The sequence below is a fragment of the Nicotiana tomentosiformis genome, chromosome 8, assembly GCF_000390325.3.
Source record: "Nicotiana tomentosiformis chromosome 8, ASM39032v3, whole genome shotgun sequence".
NCBI lineage: Eukaryota > Viridiplantae > Streptophyta > Magnoliopsida > Solanales > Solanaceae > Nicotiana > Nicotiana tomentosiformis.
Genome location: NC_090819.1, coordinates 31,527,723 through 31,541,785, shown reverse-complemented (window position 1 = coordinate 31,541,785; position 14,063 = coordinate 31,527,723). Strand labels below are relative to the sequence as shown.

Here is a 14,063-nt window from a genome sequence, read left to right as displayed (position 1 = left end):
CGTAGCCTAAACATGATCTTTAATAGGAGCCTCAGCTCAATTTCTCTAACACGTGGAGAATGTTCATATAATAACATGATTCATTAATAATAGCCTCGTCACCTATCGTGTGTCACCTCCAAACAATTTATATCATACCGAATTCGGGGATTCATATCCTCAAAACAAAGTTTAGAAGTGTTACTTATCTCAAACCGTGTAATTCTTTACTCCACTATGCCTTTGCCTTGTGAATTGGCCTCCAAACACATCGCATCTAGCTACAATTAATTCCATTCAGTCAATCAAATTTATTGGAATTAATTCCATAAGAAAATATTAATTTTTCATAAAAATCCGAAATTTAGCTCAAAACTCGATCGTGGGGCCCACGTCTCGGAATCCAAAAAAAGTTACAAAATCCGAACACCCATTCCGATACGAGTTCAACCATACCAATTTTATCAAATTTCGATAACAACTCGACCTCCAAATCTTAAATTTTTGTTTTTGGAAGATTTTGCAAAAATCTTGATTTCTTCCATTTAAATCTGAAATAAAAGATGAGTATAACCATAGAATCATGAAGTATAATCAGTTTAGGATATAGAACACTTACCCCAATCCATATGGTAAAAATCACCTCAAATATCGCTTCAATCCGAGCTCCAAAGTACCAAATATGTTTAAAATGGCTAAAACCTTGAAATATAGCTACTACCTAGGTATTTACTCTTCGCGATCGCGGAAAATGCTTCGCGATCGCGAAGCACAACTTTTCTCAGCCCAAATTTTGCCTTTCGCGATCGCGGACAATGCTTCACGGTCGCGAAGAACAAGTGCCTATCTCTTCCAGACAGCCTCTAGTATAATAGTCATAACTGTTTGTACAAAACTCCAAATTGTAATTGGTTTACCTTTTTGTAAACTAGAGACCAAGGACTAAAACTTACATTTGTTGCTCGTCTCCCAATTCCTTAGATATTGCGAGATATAAGCTTCCAAATTCAGTCCTATGCAATAGAGATTTCCAAACTCTTCCCAGACTGCTTATAATGTATTCACCATAACATTTTGTACATAACGCCAAATGACAAATGGTTTTCTTTTCTGAACTCTAGACACAAAGGGTTACAACTTTTATTTTTGGATCATCTCCAAATTCCTTATAGATTGCGAGATATAAGCTTCCAAAATCGAGTCAGTGCAGCATGATTTTTCTCTACGCGATCGCGAAAAGGCTTCCGCGATCGCGATTCACAGTGTCCAAACAGCAAAATTGCTCTTCGCGACCATGACCATTTGTCCGCGATCGGGATGCATACCTCTTTGGCCAAAAATCAGCAACTAAGAATGACCTATAAATGATCTGAAACCACCCCGAAACTCACCCGAGCCCCTCGAGACCTCAACCAAATATACCAATAAGTCCTAAAACATCATACGAACTTAGTCGAAACCTCAGATCACATCAAACAATGCTAAAACCATGAATCGTGCCCCAATTCGAGCTTAATAAAATTAAAAAATTCCAACTTCTACATTCGATGCTGAAACCTATCGAATCAAGTCCAATTGACCTCATAGTTTGCACACAAGACATAATTGACATAACGAAGCTATTCCAATTTTCATAATCAGATTCTGACCCTGATATCAAAAAGTCAACTCTCCGGTCAAACTTCCCAAAAATTCATCTTTCGTCATTTCAAGCCTAATTCCACTACAGACCTCCAAATAATTTTTCTGACACGCTCCTAAGTCCAAAATCACCATACAGAACTATTAGAATCATCAAAATTCAAATCCGAGGTCGTTTATACATAAGTCCACATCTGGTCAACTTTTCTAACTTAAAATTTTCAATTATGAGATTAAGTGTCTTATTTCACTCCGAATTCCCTCCGGGCCCGAACCAACTAACCCGATAAGTCATAAAACGACTGTAAAACAAAAATTGAGTAGTAAATAGGGGAACGGGGCTGTAATACTCAAAACGACCGACCGGATTGTTACAGATCAAGTTAGAAACTGATGAAAAATTGGAACATTTAAAATCCCTATCAAAAGCAGTAATTAATGTCACCATGAAAACAAAATTGTAGAAATACGGGAAGGAGAACAAAAACCTCAAAAGTCCAGCAACAAAGTTGAATAACAAAGGAACACATTAAGAACTAATCGAGATAATGAGCAATCAGCATGGAAAGTAATACCATATACGTCTCCTAATTTGCCAATATTTCTTGGTTTGCTCAAAAGAACTTCAAAGTCAGTATGGGAGACATGTTGAGTCAAAGAAATCCCTTTTGGATCTCCTTACAAAGAGAAAAGAAAGGATAATCACAGGCAAGCATATTTTACCTGCAGTCCTAATGATAGTAGCTTGGAAATAGAGTGCTTGAATTAATACATTGGAAACTAATAATAACAAATAATAATATGAGTTCATTAACTCAAAATCTCAGCAATAATCATCAATTTATAAAGGAAGGGTATTAGCAATTGGGCAATCACTTTAGAAGGAGCAAAAAAGGAGAAGAGATGGAAATGGAGTGAGGATGTTTACCGGACGGACTGGACCGAGCTAGTCAAGAGAAAAAATAGTTCGCCCGATTAGTGGGAGAAGGGCTGGTTAGTGGGCTGGCATACCGGACTGTTAGTGGGCTGTATAATTTGGGATTCTAGTGGGCTCGTCCGGGTTCGGGCCTATTCAGTTCGAATAGAGCCGGTTTATTTTTTGTGTATTATGTTGTCTTGTTCAATGTAATTGATAGTTAAGTGTTTGCAAACTTCTAAATAATAAAATAAGTATTGTAAGGGATAAAATTAAACTTTTAAAGTTTAAACTTTAAAGTGTTAAATTTAAAAATTGAAATTAAGTGGCTACATAAAATTATCTAATAAGACAAATATATAAGGATCAAATTTCAAAGGCTTTCATTTCATATTTTCATTGCATAATAATAATAATTCAAATTAACTTGTCTAATAAACTAACACATTAAGCTTAAATAAATCTAATAAATTCAAAATAACACAAATTATCTCAAATCAACTTAAATACGAATTCCTGGAGGACGCTCAAGACAACCCTTGATATGCCTCCTTAAATCAGATGTGCCCTCCCACTTTCGACTAACATTAAAGACTCGACCACAGTTCTTGCACTCTACTTTGCGAACTTCTTTATTTTTTTCTACCACCTCAAAGTGTTCCCAAACATGTGAGCACACACTAGAAGCATGAGGCATGATTTAACTTGAACCTAACAAAACTGGTAACCGTAAATAATTCATAAAACTTGAAAGATTAATTAATTGAAAACTTGAGAGAAATAAGCAATTCAATAATAAATAGGGGATTGAGACTTGAGAGAGAATTAGAGTCGTAGAAGAGAGCAAGTTGTGAGAAAAAAATTAAGGGAAGGGGGCTTTTTATAGTTTTTAAAATGCTAAAAATGTAATTTATCAATTATTAGGGATGGGAGGTTATTTTATTAAGGGGTAGGCCGAAATGGCTAAATCTGCCAAAAATGGTCGTTGCCCAATGGTCATTTTTGAATTTGACCGTTGGCAACGGTTAAAAAAAATCCCAACGGATACCAGGCTAGAACCCGGTAAAAATCCATGAACGGGTTACCGGACTAGACGGGTTTCGGTGCACCGATAACCAAAAATAGCTCGACCCCATCCGGCACAACCCACCTACCCTACAACTCGTCCCACCTCTTACCGGGTCGGACTGACCCGGACTAAACCAAGCCAAACCGGGTCATTAATGGTTTGGCCCGACCTGTTTAACACCTTTATAATGGAGAGAGTGTTTCGGTTACTATTAAGAGAAGTAAATAATCGACTATTAGGTGAGAAAAAATAAGAGGAGCGACGGTTGAGATTTTTTATTCAAAGCACATAAATGTAAAAAATAAAAAAAGAAAAGAATAAAACTGAATCGTCAAAAATAAGAGAAAATAGATAAATACAATTGTTGGGCATAGAAGGTGTCACATCACCTTTCTTACACATAAATGTAAAAAATAGAAAAAAAGAGGATAAAACTGAATTGTCAAAAATAAGAGAAAATAGATAAATACAATTGCTAGGCATAGAAGGTGTCACATCACCTTTCTTATTCTTATATATATATATATATATATATATATATATATATATATATATATATATATTTAGGCATTATGCAACTTCAACTTTTTGGCTATTCTATAATTTAATAAAGTGTAAACTGTTAGGAGTATATGTCGTTGGATCACGTAGCATATAGACTTAGCACTAGAGATCAGTGTTGTCATTCAATCTTTGTATTAAGCCATATTCACAAGTCCTCCGATTCAATTTAAATGATCCAGTTTCACTTCACACAAAATTTAATGGAAAAAATAAGACTTTTAAAATATATGGTCCTAAAAGTTTAAGGGGTAAAAGTTTTGTGAGGTCATGTCATTTATGTGGCTATAAAAACTTTTTATTAAGAGTAAAGTGAATAAAATAAAAAGTTTAAAATTAAATTATTTTAAAATATAAAAATGGATCATTCTTTTTGGAACAAACTAATAAGAAAAGTGTGTCATTTAAATTGAACGGAGAGAGTAATATTTTGAGAAGGAAAGTTTTAAAAAAAATATTTTGTAGGTTTGAACTATAGAACATCATAGGTACCAGGTAGCTATAGCTACTACACTGATAGTTTCCCCTCTATGATGTACTCCATAAAATCCAAACCCCTTTTTAATCAGGGGTAGAAAGGTGAAAAGATAACGAGAAGGAGAGTAGGGTTCCTTTTTTAATTTTTTTTATAGTGATGTCCAAAGTTAACTTGTAACCACCCCAATTATTTTGGCATATATTATCTTCAAACAATATAATTATCACTTATCAAGTAATTCTGTCGATCAAAACTTAGTCACATATAAAAACATATTTTTTTAAATGAATACAAGCCGGTAATTATTTACATGAATAGTCATGTAAAAGTCCATTAATTAAATAACCCATTTTGTTATGTTGTACGGTATGATCCCAATACATACACAAAATTTTTTTTAAAAAAAATGAGTGTTTTCCAGTGGCAAACATCAAATAATTATTATGGCAACTGAATGCTTGGTTGATTTAATTCAAATATGAATAAAATAAAATAAAATAAGTATACAAAAGAAACCATTTGTTCACTTGTGTACTTATTTCTTTACTAACATACATCAGATAAACCATATGAAGGATTCAATTAAGGCTATATGCCTCTATATCTTGTTTGGAACATAAGAATATAATGGAAAGAGTAAAGTAAATTTCAAGGGCATTTAGGCTGTCCCTTAGAGTTCTTTTTGTCCCTGTAGCAAGGGCACTCGTCTTTGTTCCCATAAGTCCCAGAAGGAACGCATTGGCACTCCTTACAACATATCCCACAATACTTCAAACATCTGTCCTGTCGTCCTGCCTTTGAACACCTAATCTTGCACTTTGAATCACAGAAATCTTCAAAAAAGAACACAACGGCATCTCATTATTAGACCATCAAACCAAAAATAATTACTATATCCTTCAAATTTGTAAGGCAAAGGTCTGAATAAGCAAAGTTAAGAAAGAAAGAAAATCTTTTGAAACGTATATGTTATATAACATTTGTGATAACTTTTGAAATATGTGGTTTTAACCATTGTGAAACTGAAAATTGAGTTAAGAATCTTTCTTTTTGAAAGAAGTTCAAAAGAAAATGTGAAAAGCAATAAAATTTGAGTGCATAAATGGTAACTAGATTATCAAGAAATTAATACTATAGTTTTATACCTGAACCAGCCATAGTTGTTTGAATAAAGGAAGAAGTAAGAACAAGTGTCACCACAAGCAGAGTTGCAAAACAAAGCTTCATCTTGAAGGATTATATCTCAAGTGAAAGAAGTGAATAAACTTTTAAGTTTGGGAGAATGATATATAGCTCTAAAGAGGGTATATATAGGGGGGGTTGATAAGAAGGAAAATGATGTCTAACAATGTGTGAACAATATAATCCAGGTTGTCAGGTGGTTTTGCGTAGACGTAGAGTTAAGGACATATACCTCCGAGGTATTACCTCGGATCAAAATGGGTGTAATATTCTCTTCACCACATCAACTAAAATATAAATTAATTCATTTAATTACTCTCTCGGTGCTTTTTCCTTATAATGGTTACTAAAAATATGATCAAAATAATTTGTCACAACCCAATTTTTCTTCCGTTAGGTATCGTGATGACACTTAGTCTTAGGGACTAGGTAAACCTAACATTTACTGAATAACAACAATAATAAATAACATCTAACAACTTTTGAAATGGATTTCTCCATAAAATTTACAATTCCCAAAATCAGTAGTACAAGTCATAAACTCTACAGAGTTTGCTACAACTTCTAAATACAACTGTTTGGAAATAGGTAAAAACAGTATGAATACAAAATAGGAAGGTAACTCCGAAGCCTGCGAACGCAGCAGCAGGTTTACCTTGAGTCTCCACAGCAACAATCTGCGCTGCAAGTTAATGATCAACTGACTTTGCAATACCTGGATCTTCACAAAAATATCCAAAAGTGTAGTATGAGTACATCACAGCGGTACTCAGCAAGTATCAAGACTAACCTCAGTGAAGTAGTGACGAGGAACAGTCAAGACACCTACTGGACTAAATAACCTGAACAAATTATAAGTATAGAAATAACAGAGTATAATATCTACATAAAGACTACGCGATATGACTAACAATACAATAATTGCAATAGGAAAGGACAACAACAAGTATCAGCGGAATACCATAATAATGACACAGAAGGGTGAACGTAAACACAACCTAAATCCGAAATCACAGATACAGCAAGGACAAATAATAACTCAGCAACAATGACCTCTTTTGCATTAGGTTTTAGTCAACAAACTCTACGAGGTACCGAACCTCGGATAAATCACAACTCACGGGTCTCAATACATGAATCCTAACACTTGGCATCATATGTCCTCATTACACCTCATAACCGCACTGACGACTCGCGTGCCAAATAGAGCCATTCTCACATAGAAGGCAAGTAAGCAAGGGTGTGCATCTATACTCAACAATATCAAAAAAACCTCTTATCCGATAAGAGTGCTTAACTACGTATATGCTTCTGCAAGTGTCCTAACATAGTTCATACCAGCTAGTGAGCATAAGGAAAAGAACGGACAGTACGTAGAATGTTTTCTCACAACTTTCACAAGATAAAGCTCACACAGGTAAGTGTACAACTACAAAAATATCAATAACAAGAATGCCTTCAGGCCATCACAAATCATTACAAATCAATCCCTGACATAGCCCACCTTATCTCGCCACGTGTGCAACAATAAAGTGAACGCCCGCCTTGTCTCCCCACACGTGCATAATCATGTTCTCACCTTGTCTTGCCATATGTGCAACCCACATATATATATCTCGCCCTGTCACGCTGTATGTGCAAATATCAATAGTAAAAACAGCACGACAGAAACCTCATGCAACCCCATATTAAAAATCACACGGAAGAAACCTCGTGCATCACAATAACAATAACCGCATGGTTGAAACCTCATGTATCACCACAACAAGTACCACAGCAACAATGATAATAATACAAAGTACGACAAGTAAATCAACTCAACAACCTTCGATCACAAGAATGGTAGAACTAGTTCACAAGGAATAACCATAATAAAGAATACTAGGCGTAATACGAACATCTCAACAGGGAAGGAAACAATATGTAACAATGGTTCCACAATGTACGGTTCTACAACAAGAAACTAACATGAGTAAAATAAGTCTGAATAAGGGTAAGTCCACTAAAGCATAGGATATCTAAGCCTTTTTAAAATTTGGAAAATTACGGAAGAGATACAACTAATTCAAATAAAAGTGGGCAGCGAGAAAATCACCATAACCTCAATTAAGGGTGAACATTTACAGAAAGGGATAACTACAACTTCAAATAAAGATACACAGTTAGGGAAAAGATAACATGGCAATGGAAGAGATAACAATTTTAATTAAGGCACATATGAATCAAGTAAACAGTAAGAGTGGATCATGAAGCAATTGATTCTAATTAAGCAGGTAAAGGTGAAACTAGTAATTAAGGAACGTAAACATAACAAGTAAAACTGCATATTCAATGAATACAAGGACCTAGGAACCCTAAAAGGCCAATTTCAATAAATAAGTCTGAGCATGTGCTCGTCACCTCGCGTACACGGACTACAATCAACATAGAAGACTCAAATCCTAAGGGGTAGTTCCCCCACACAAGGTTAGGCAGGATATTTACCTCAAAGAAGATAAACTAATACTCTAAAATAAACTTCTCAGGTGAAATGACCTTCGGACGACTTAAATCTAACAAAAATAACTTCAAAGCACAAATAAACCTCATAAGAAACTATTCTGGATCATAAAGGCTCAATCTTTATCAAAATCAAAAAATTGACCCACAAGCCCGCACCCCGGAACCCGACAAATTTTACAAAATCCGAACTCAGATTCCGATACAATTTCAACCATACTAAAATTATCAAATTCTGATAACAATTCGTTCATCAAATCATGATTTTTCATTTTGAAAACTTTCTTCAAAAACTACCATTTTCTCAACTCAAAACACCAATTAAAAGATAAAAATAAAGATAAAATCATGGAATATATTAAATTCTAGGTGAAGAACACTTACCCAATCGATTTGCTTGAAAAACCCATAAAGAATTGCTCAAAATCGAGCTCTACAAGTCAAAATATGATGAAAAATGGCCTAACCCTCGATTTGGAAAACTTATATTCTGCCCAGGTCTGAAAGCATCGCGAAAGCGGAGAAAGGCTCGCGTTCACGAAGAAGGAAAGTAAGGCTGTCCAGAAAAACCCTTCGCGAACGCGAGGGAAGGAGTGCGATCGCGAAGAACAAGGGATGGAACCTACGCGAATGCGAAGAAGAAAATGAGGCTGCTAGGAAGAGCTTCGCGAACGCGGGTGGCTAATCGTGAACGCGATGAAGGGGAAAAGCAAACCTTTGCGAACGTGAGAGGTTGAACGCGAACGCGAAGAAGGATCTCGAGGTGGTCAGCAGTAACATTTCGCCATCGCTAAGAAGGACACCAGAAAACAGGAACAACAGTTCAAAAATAGGGGAAAGGACCCGTAGCCCACCCGGAACATACCCGAGGCCCCCAGGACCCGGTCTAAACCCACAAACAAGTTCTATAACCTAACACGGACTCGCTCAGGGCCTCAAATCACATCAAACAACGCTGAAAATACAAATCGCACCACGAATCGAACTTATAAACTTCCAAAACTTCCAACTTCGAAAAGTCGTGCCAAAACTAATCAAACCAACTCGGAATGACGTTAAATTTTGCAGGCAAGTTCCAAATGACATAACGGAGCTGTTCCAACTATCGAAATTGCATTCCGACCCCGATATCACCAAAGTCAACTATTGGTCAAACCTCTCCACTTTCCAACTTCAACTTTCGCCAAAATGCTTCAAATCACCCTACGAATCTCCAAATCCAAATCTGGACGCACACCTAAGTCAAAAATCACTATACGAAGCTTTTGAAATCATCCAAAACCCATTCCGAAGCAGTTCACACAAAAGTCAAATTCTGGTCAACTCTTATCGCTTAAGCTTCCAAAACTTAAATCCTTCTTCTGATTTGACTCTGAATCATCCGGTAACTAAAATCCACGACGCACCCAAGTCAATACACATAATACGAAGCTTCTCAAGACCTTATTCTACCGAACATGACTTAAATTCTCAAAACGATCGGCCGGGTTGTTACATCCTCCCCCTTTTAAACAAACGTTCGTCCTCAAACGTGCCAAGAATCGCCTCGACGTGTTCAAATCACTGAATGCACATATCCAACATACACTCGCGGGTGAGCCCACGTCACCCCAATCCACATAAGCCTGACAACACCATCTCAACTGTAATTTATCCTTCCTACCAACACCGATAAGCATTAGAGTTAAAATTCTCACCTTCCGTTCATCTCCAAAAGACCCGATTCTAAATCCACACCCGGTATCAATCTCAACTAGCTGCAACAACTCACACCTACACCCACAAGGTACGACCACTCAACATGACACGCCACACATAGGCCCATAATAACATTTCTGATCACAATAGCTACCCATAATCAAAACCAGCACTGGCAATTAGCCTCATATCCGTTAGAACCCTGTTTAAAACCTCCACAACACTGACAACGATGCAAGAAACATGAATACCTCTTAACTATACACCCGAATCAACAAGTCATAATAAACACCATCGGGCACACAACCCGCAAGCTAAAACTCAAGAAGCACAGAACGAAAATGACTGAATATGTAAAGAGAAACACATAAGAGAAATATCAAACAAACTTGACAGGCACAACTCTCTATCAGTACCATACTACAAATCAATTTAAAAAGGAAGAATCAAGTTATATGAACAATTCACAATGACCTCATCCTAATATAACTTCCACCGCGGCACGTAACCCGTCTCAAACATATCAAATCACATGGAATCGCGAGGGTCTCAACCTCAACTCTGAATCACAATTCGAATATACATCATACCAATGGAAATCTTCCACTAACTCAATTCTGCCAATAAAATCACAACACTTACTAAACTCTCACCCCGGTAGAGTATCAAATCACAAATTGTAACCAAATTACTCAGGAATCACATCAAACTTACCATAATGGAGAACATGAATTCACTTCTAGCCTCGAAACTCTCAATAATGAATAAAAATAAATGATAGACACGGGCTACCACTCATAGAATCTCCCAACAGGGGCAAACACGTATACAGAATACTAAGTCATGGACTCACCCATAGGTGGAACAACAATAGGGTAACTCGCCCCGATAAGTAGAACCGAATCAAAATACAAATGGTGCCCCTCTATAACAAATCAAAAGCATGCATGTATGACATCATCTGGCGCAGTGGCCTCCAACCTACTATATGACCACATCAACGGGTCGGGCCTCCCCCTCTTGGGCGCCCTCTACTCGCCTGTATACCCTGCTGTGACACATCTGTCAGGAATCTAGGAAAATCTCTCACCATATGGCTGGTATCTCCACACTCGAAGCAACCTCTCTGTTGACGTGGCTGTGGGAACTGTGCGGTACGGGTACTCTGAGACTCATGAGTAGCTGAAATACTGTGCGAAGCCTGAAGTGCAAACTGAACTGGCTGACCCACAAAACCTCTACCATGTCGTACCCTGCCTCCAAAATAAGGACCAGTGGATCTCTCCGGTCTACGAGGCCTCCTCACCTCCCTGTCCTCTCTCTCCTTACCTCGCATGTCCTCTCTCTCATGGCCCTGCCTGTCTTCTCTTTCCTGATCCCATATGTCCTCCACTCGGCGAGCGATCCCTACCACCTGCTGAAACAAAACATCTGACTCTAACTCCCGAGCCATGCTGAACCGAATATCATGCTTGAGCCCCTCAATGAATCTACGGACACGCTCTCTAACTGTAGCGACCAAAGCAGGTGCATGTCTGGCCAAATCACTAAATCTAACGGCATAGTGTGACACTGACATAGTGCCCTGGCGCAGCTGCTCAAACTCCATGCGCCATGCATCCCGAAGGGACTGAGGTATAAACTCTCTCTGGAACATCTCTGAAAACTGAACCCATGTAAGTGAAGCCGACTCGGCCGGACTACCCAACTCATATGCCCGCCACCACTAATAAGCCGCTCCCTTAAGCTGGAACTTAGCATAAGTAGCCCCGCTTATCTCCACAATACCCATAGTATGAAGAATGCGGTGACACTCCTCCAGGAAACCCTGGGCACCATCTGTCGCCAATCCACCGAAAGTAGGAGGGTGGTACTTCCTGTACCTCTCAAGTCTAAGTTGTTCTTCCTCAGATGCTGCTGCCCTAACCACGGGCTGAACTGGGACCACAGGCTGTGTTGCCATGACACCTAGAACCTGACCAACATGAACTCACTGCTCTGGAGTGTGGGCGGTGGGAGTCTGAGCTCCTCCCCCGGTCTATGAAGTAGCTGGTGCAACCGAAATCAACCCCGCCTGAGCCAATGTACCAAACATGCTTAGAAACTGTGCTAAGGTCTCCTGAAGTCTGGAGGTAACAACAGGCGCCTCCGGTACCTGCCCCCCAACTGTGTCTACTGGCAGATCCTCAACTACTGCTCTGATAGGTGCTCTAGCAGTGGTACGTGCTCCTCGTCGACCTCTACATCTGCCTATGCCTCTAGTGACACCTGCTCTGGGAGCAGCGTCATCGATAACTGCAGCTCGTGCCCTCACCATCTGTGAGAGAATGGAATGATAAAAGTTCAAACTTCGAGATTAATAAACTCGCACGATAGGAATGAAGGAAGTGACATTGTCCCAATAGTTCTGTAGCCTCTCAAAGTTAAGTACAGACGTCTCCGTACTAATCCGCAAGACTCTACTAAACTCGCTTATGAATCGTAGCACCTATGAACCTAAGGCTCTGATACCAACTTGTCACGACCCAATTTTCCCTCTGTTGGGTATCATGATGGCACCTAGTCTTAGGGACTAGGTAAGCCTAACATTTACTGAATAATAACAATAATAAATAACATCTAACAACCTTTGAAATAGATTTCTCTATAAAATTTATAATTCTTAAAACGGGTACTACAAGTCATAAACTCTACAGAGTTTGCTACAACTTCTAAGTACAACTGTTTGTAAATAGGTAAAAATAGTATGAATACAAAATAGGAAGGTGACTCTGAAGCCTGCGAACGCAGCAACAGGTTTACTTTGAGTCTCCACAACAACAATCCGCGCTACTAGCTAATGATAAACTGAATTTGCAATACACGGATCTGCACAAAAATGTCCAAAACTGTAGTATGAGTACAACCAAAGCGGTACCCAGCAAGTATCAAGACTAATCTCAGTGGAGTAGTGACGAGGAACAGTCAAGACACCTACTGGACTAAATAACCTGAACAAAGTATAAGTATAGAAACAAATGAGTATAATATCTACATAAAGACTACGTGATATGACTAACAATACAGTAATTGCAATAGGAAAGGACAACAACAAGTATCAGCGGAATACCATAAAAATGACACAAAAGGGTGAACGTAAATACAACCTAAATACGAAATCACAGATACAGTAAGGACAAATAATAACTCAGCAACAACGACCTCTTTTGCATTAGGTTTTAGTCAACAAATTCTACGAGGTAACCGAACCTCGGACAAATCACAACTCATGGGTCTCAATACCTGAACCCTAACGCTTGGCATCATATGCCCTCATTACACCTCATAACCGCACTAACGACTCGCGTGAAAAATAGAGCCATTCTCACATAGAAGGCAAGTAAGCAAGGGTGTGCATCTATACTCAACAATAGCAAGAAAACCTCTTATCCGATAAGAGTGCTTAACTACGTGTACGCTTGTGCAAGTGTCCTAACATAGTTCACACCAGCTAGTGAGCATAAGGAAAAAGAACGGACAACACGTAGAATATTTTCTCACAACTTTCACAAGATAAAGCTCACACAGGTAAGTGTACCACTACACAAATATCAACAACAAGAATGCCCCCAGGCCATCACAAATCAATCCCTGACATAGCCCACCTTGTCTCGCCACGTGTGCAATAATAAAGTGAACGCCCGTCTTGTCTCGCCACATGTGCATAATCATGTTCTCACCTTGTCTCGCCACATGCGCAACCAACATATATATATCCCGCCTTGTCACGCCGCATGTGCAAATATTAATAGTAACAACAGCACAGCAGAAACCTCGTGCAACCCCATATTAACAACCGCACGACAGAAACCTCGTGCATCGCAATAACAACAATCGCACGGTAGAAATCTCGTGCATCACAACAACAAGTACCACAACAACAATGACAATAATACAAAGTACGATAAGTAAATCAACTCAAGAACCTTCGATTACAAGAACGGTAGAACTAGTTCACAAGGAATAACCATAAAAAAGAATACCAGGCGTAATAAGAGCAG

General features: G+C 38.4%; 1 protein-coding gene across 1 annotated transcript; it reads right to left on the bottom strand.

Annotated features, from left to right (window-relative positions):
* Positions 1-5,274: 5,274 nt before the first annotated feature.
* Positions 5,275-5,939, bottom strand: LOC104088142 (peamaclein). Its single transcript, XM_009592778.4, has 2 exons — positions 5,790-5,939; positions 5,275-5,477 (listed from the first exon to the last, which is right to left on the bottom strand). Exons 1-2 carry the CDS (start codon positions 5,869-5,871, stop codon positions 5,293-5,295), a joined length of 267 nt encoding a protein of 88 aa, XP_009591073.1. The 5' UTR covers positions 5,872-5,939; the 3' UTR covers positions 5,275-5,292.
* Positions 5,940-14,063: the final 8,124 nt, after the last annotated feature.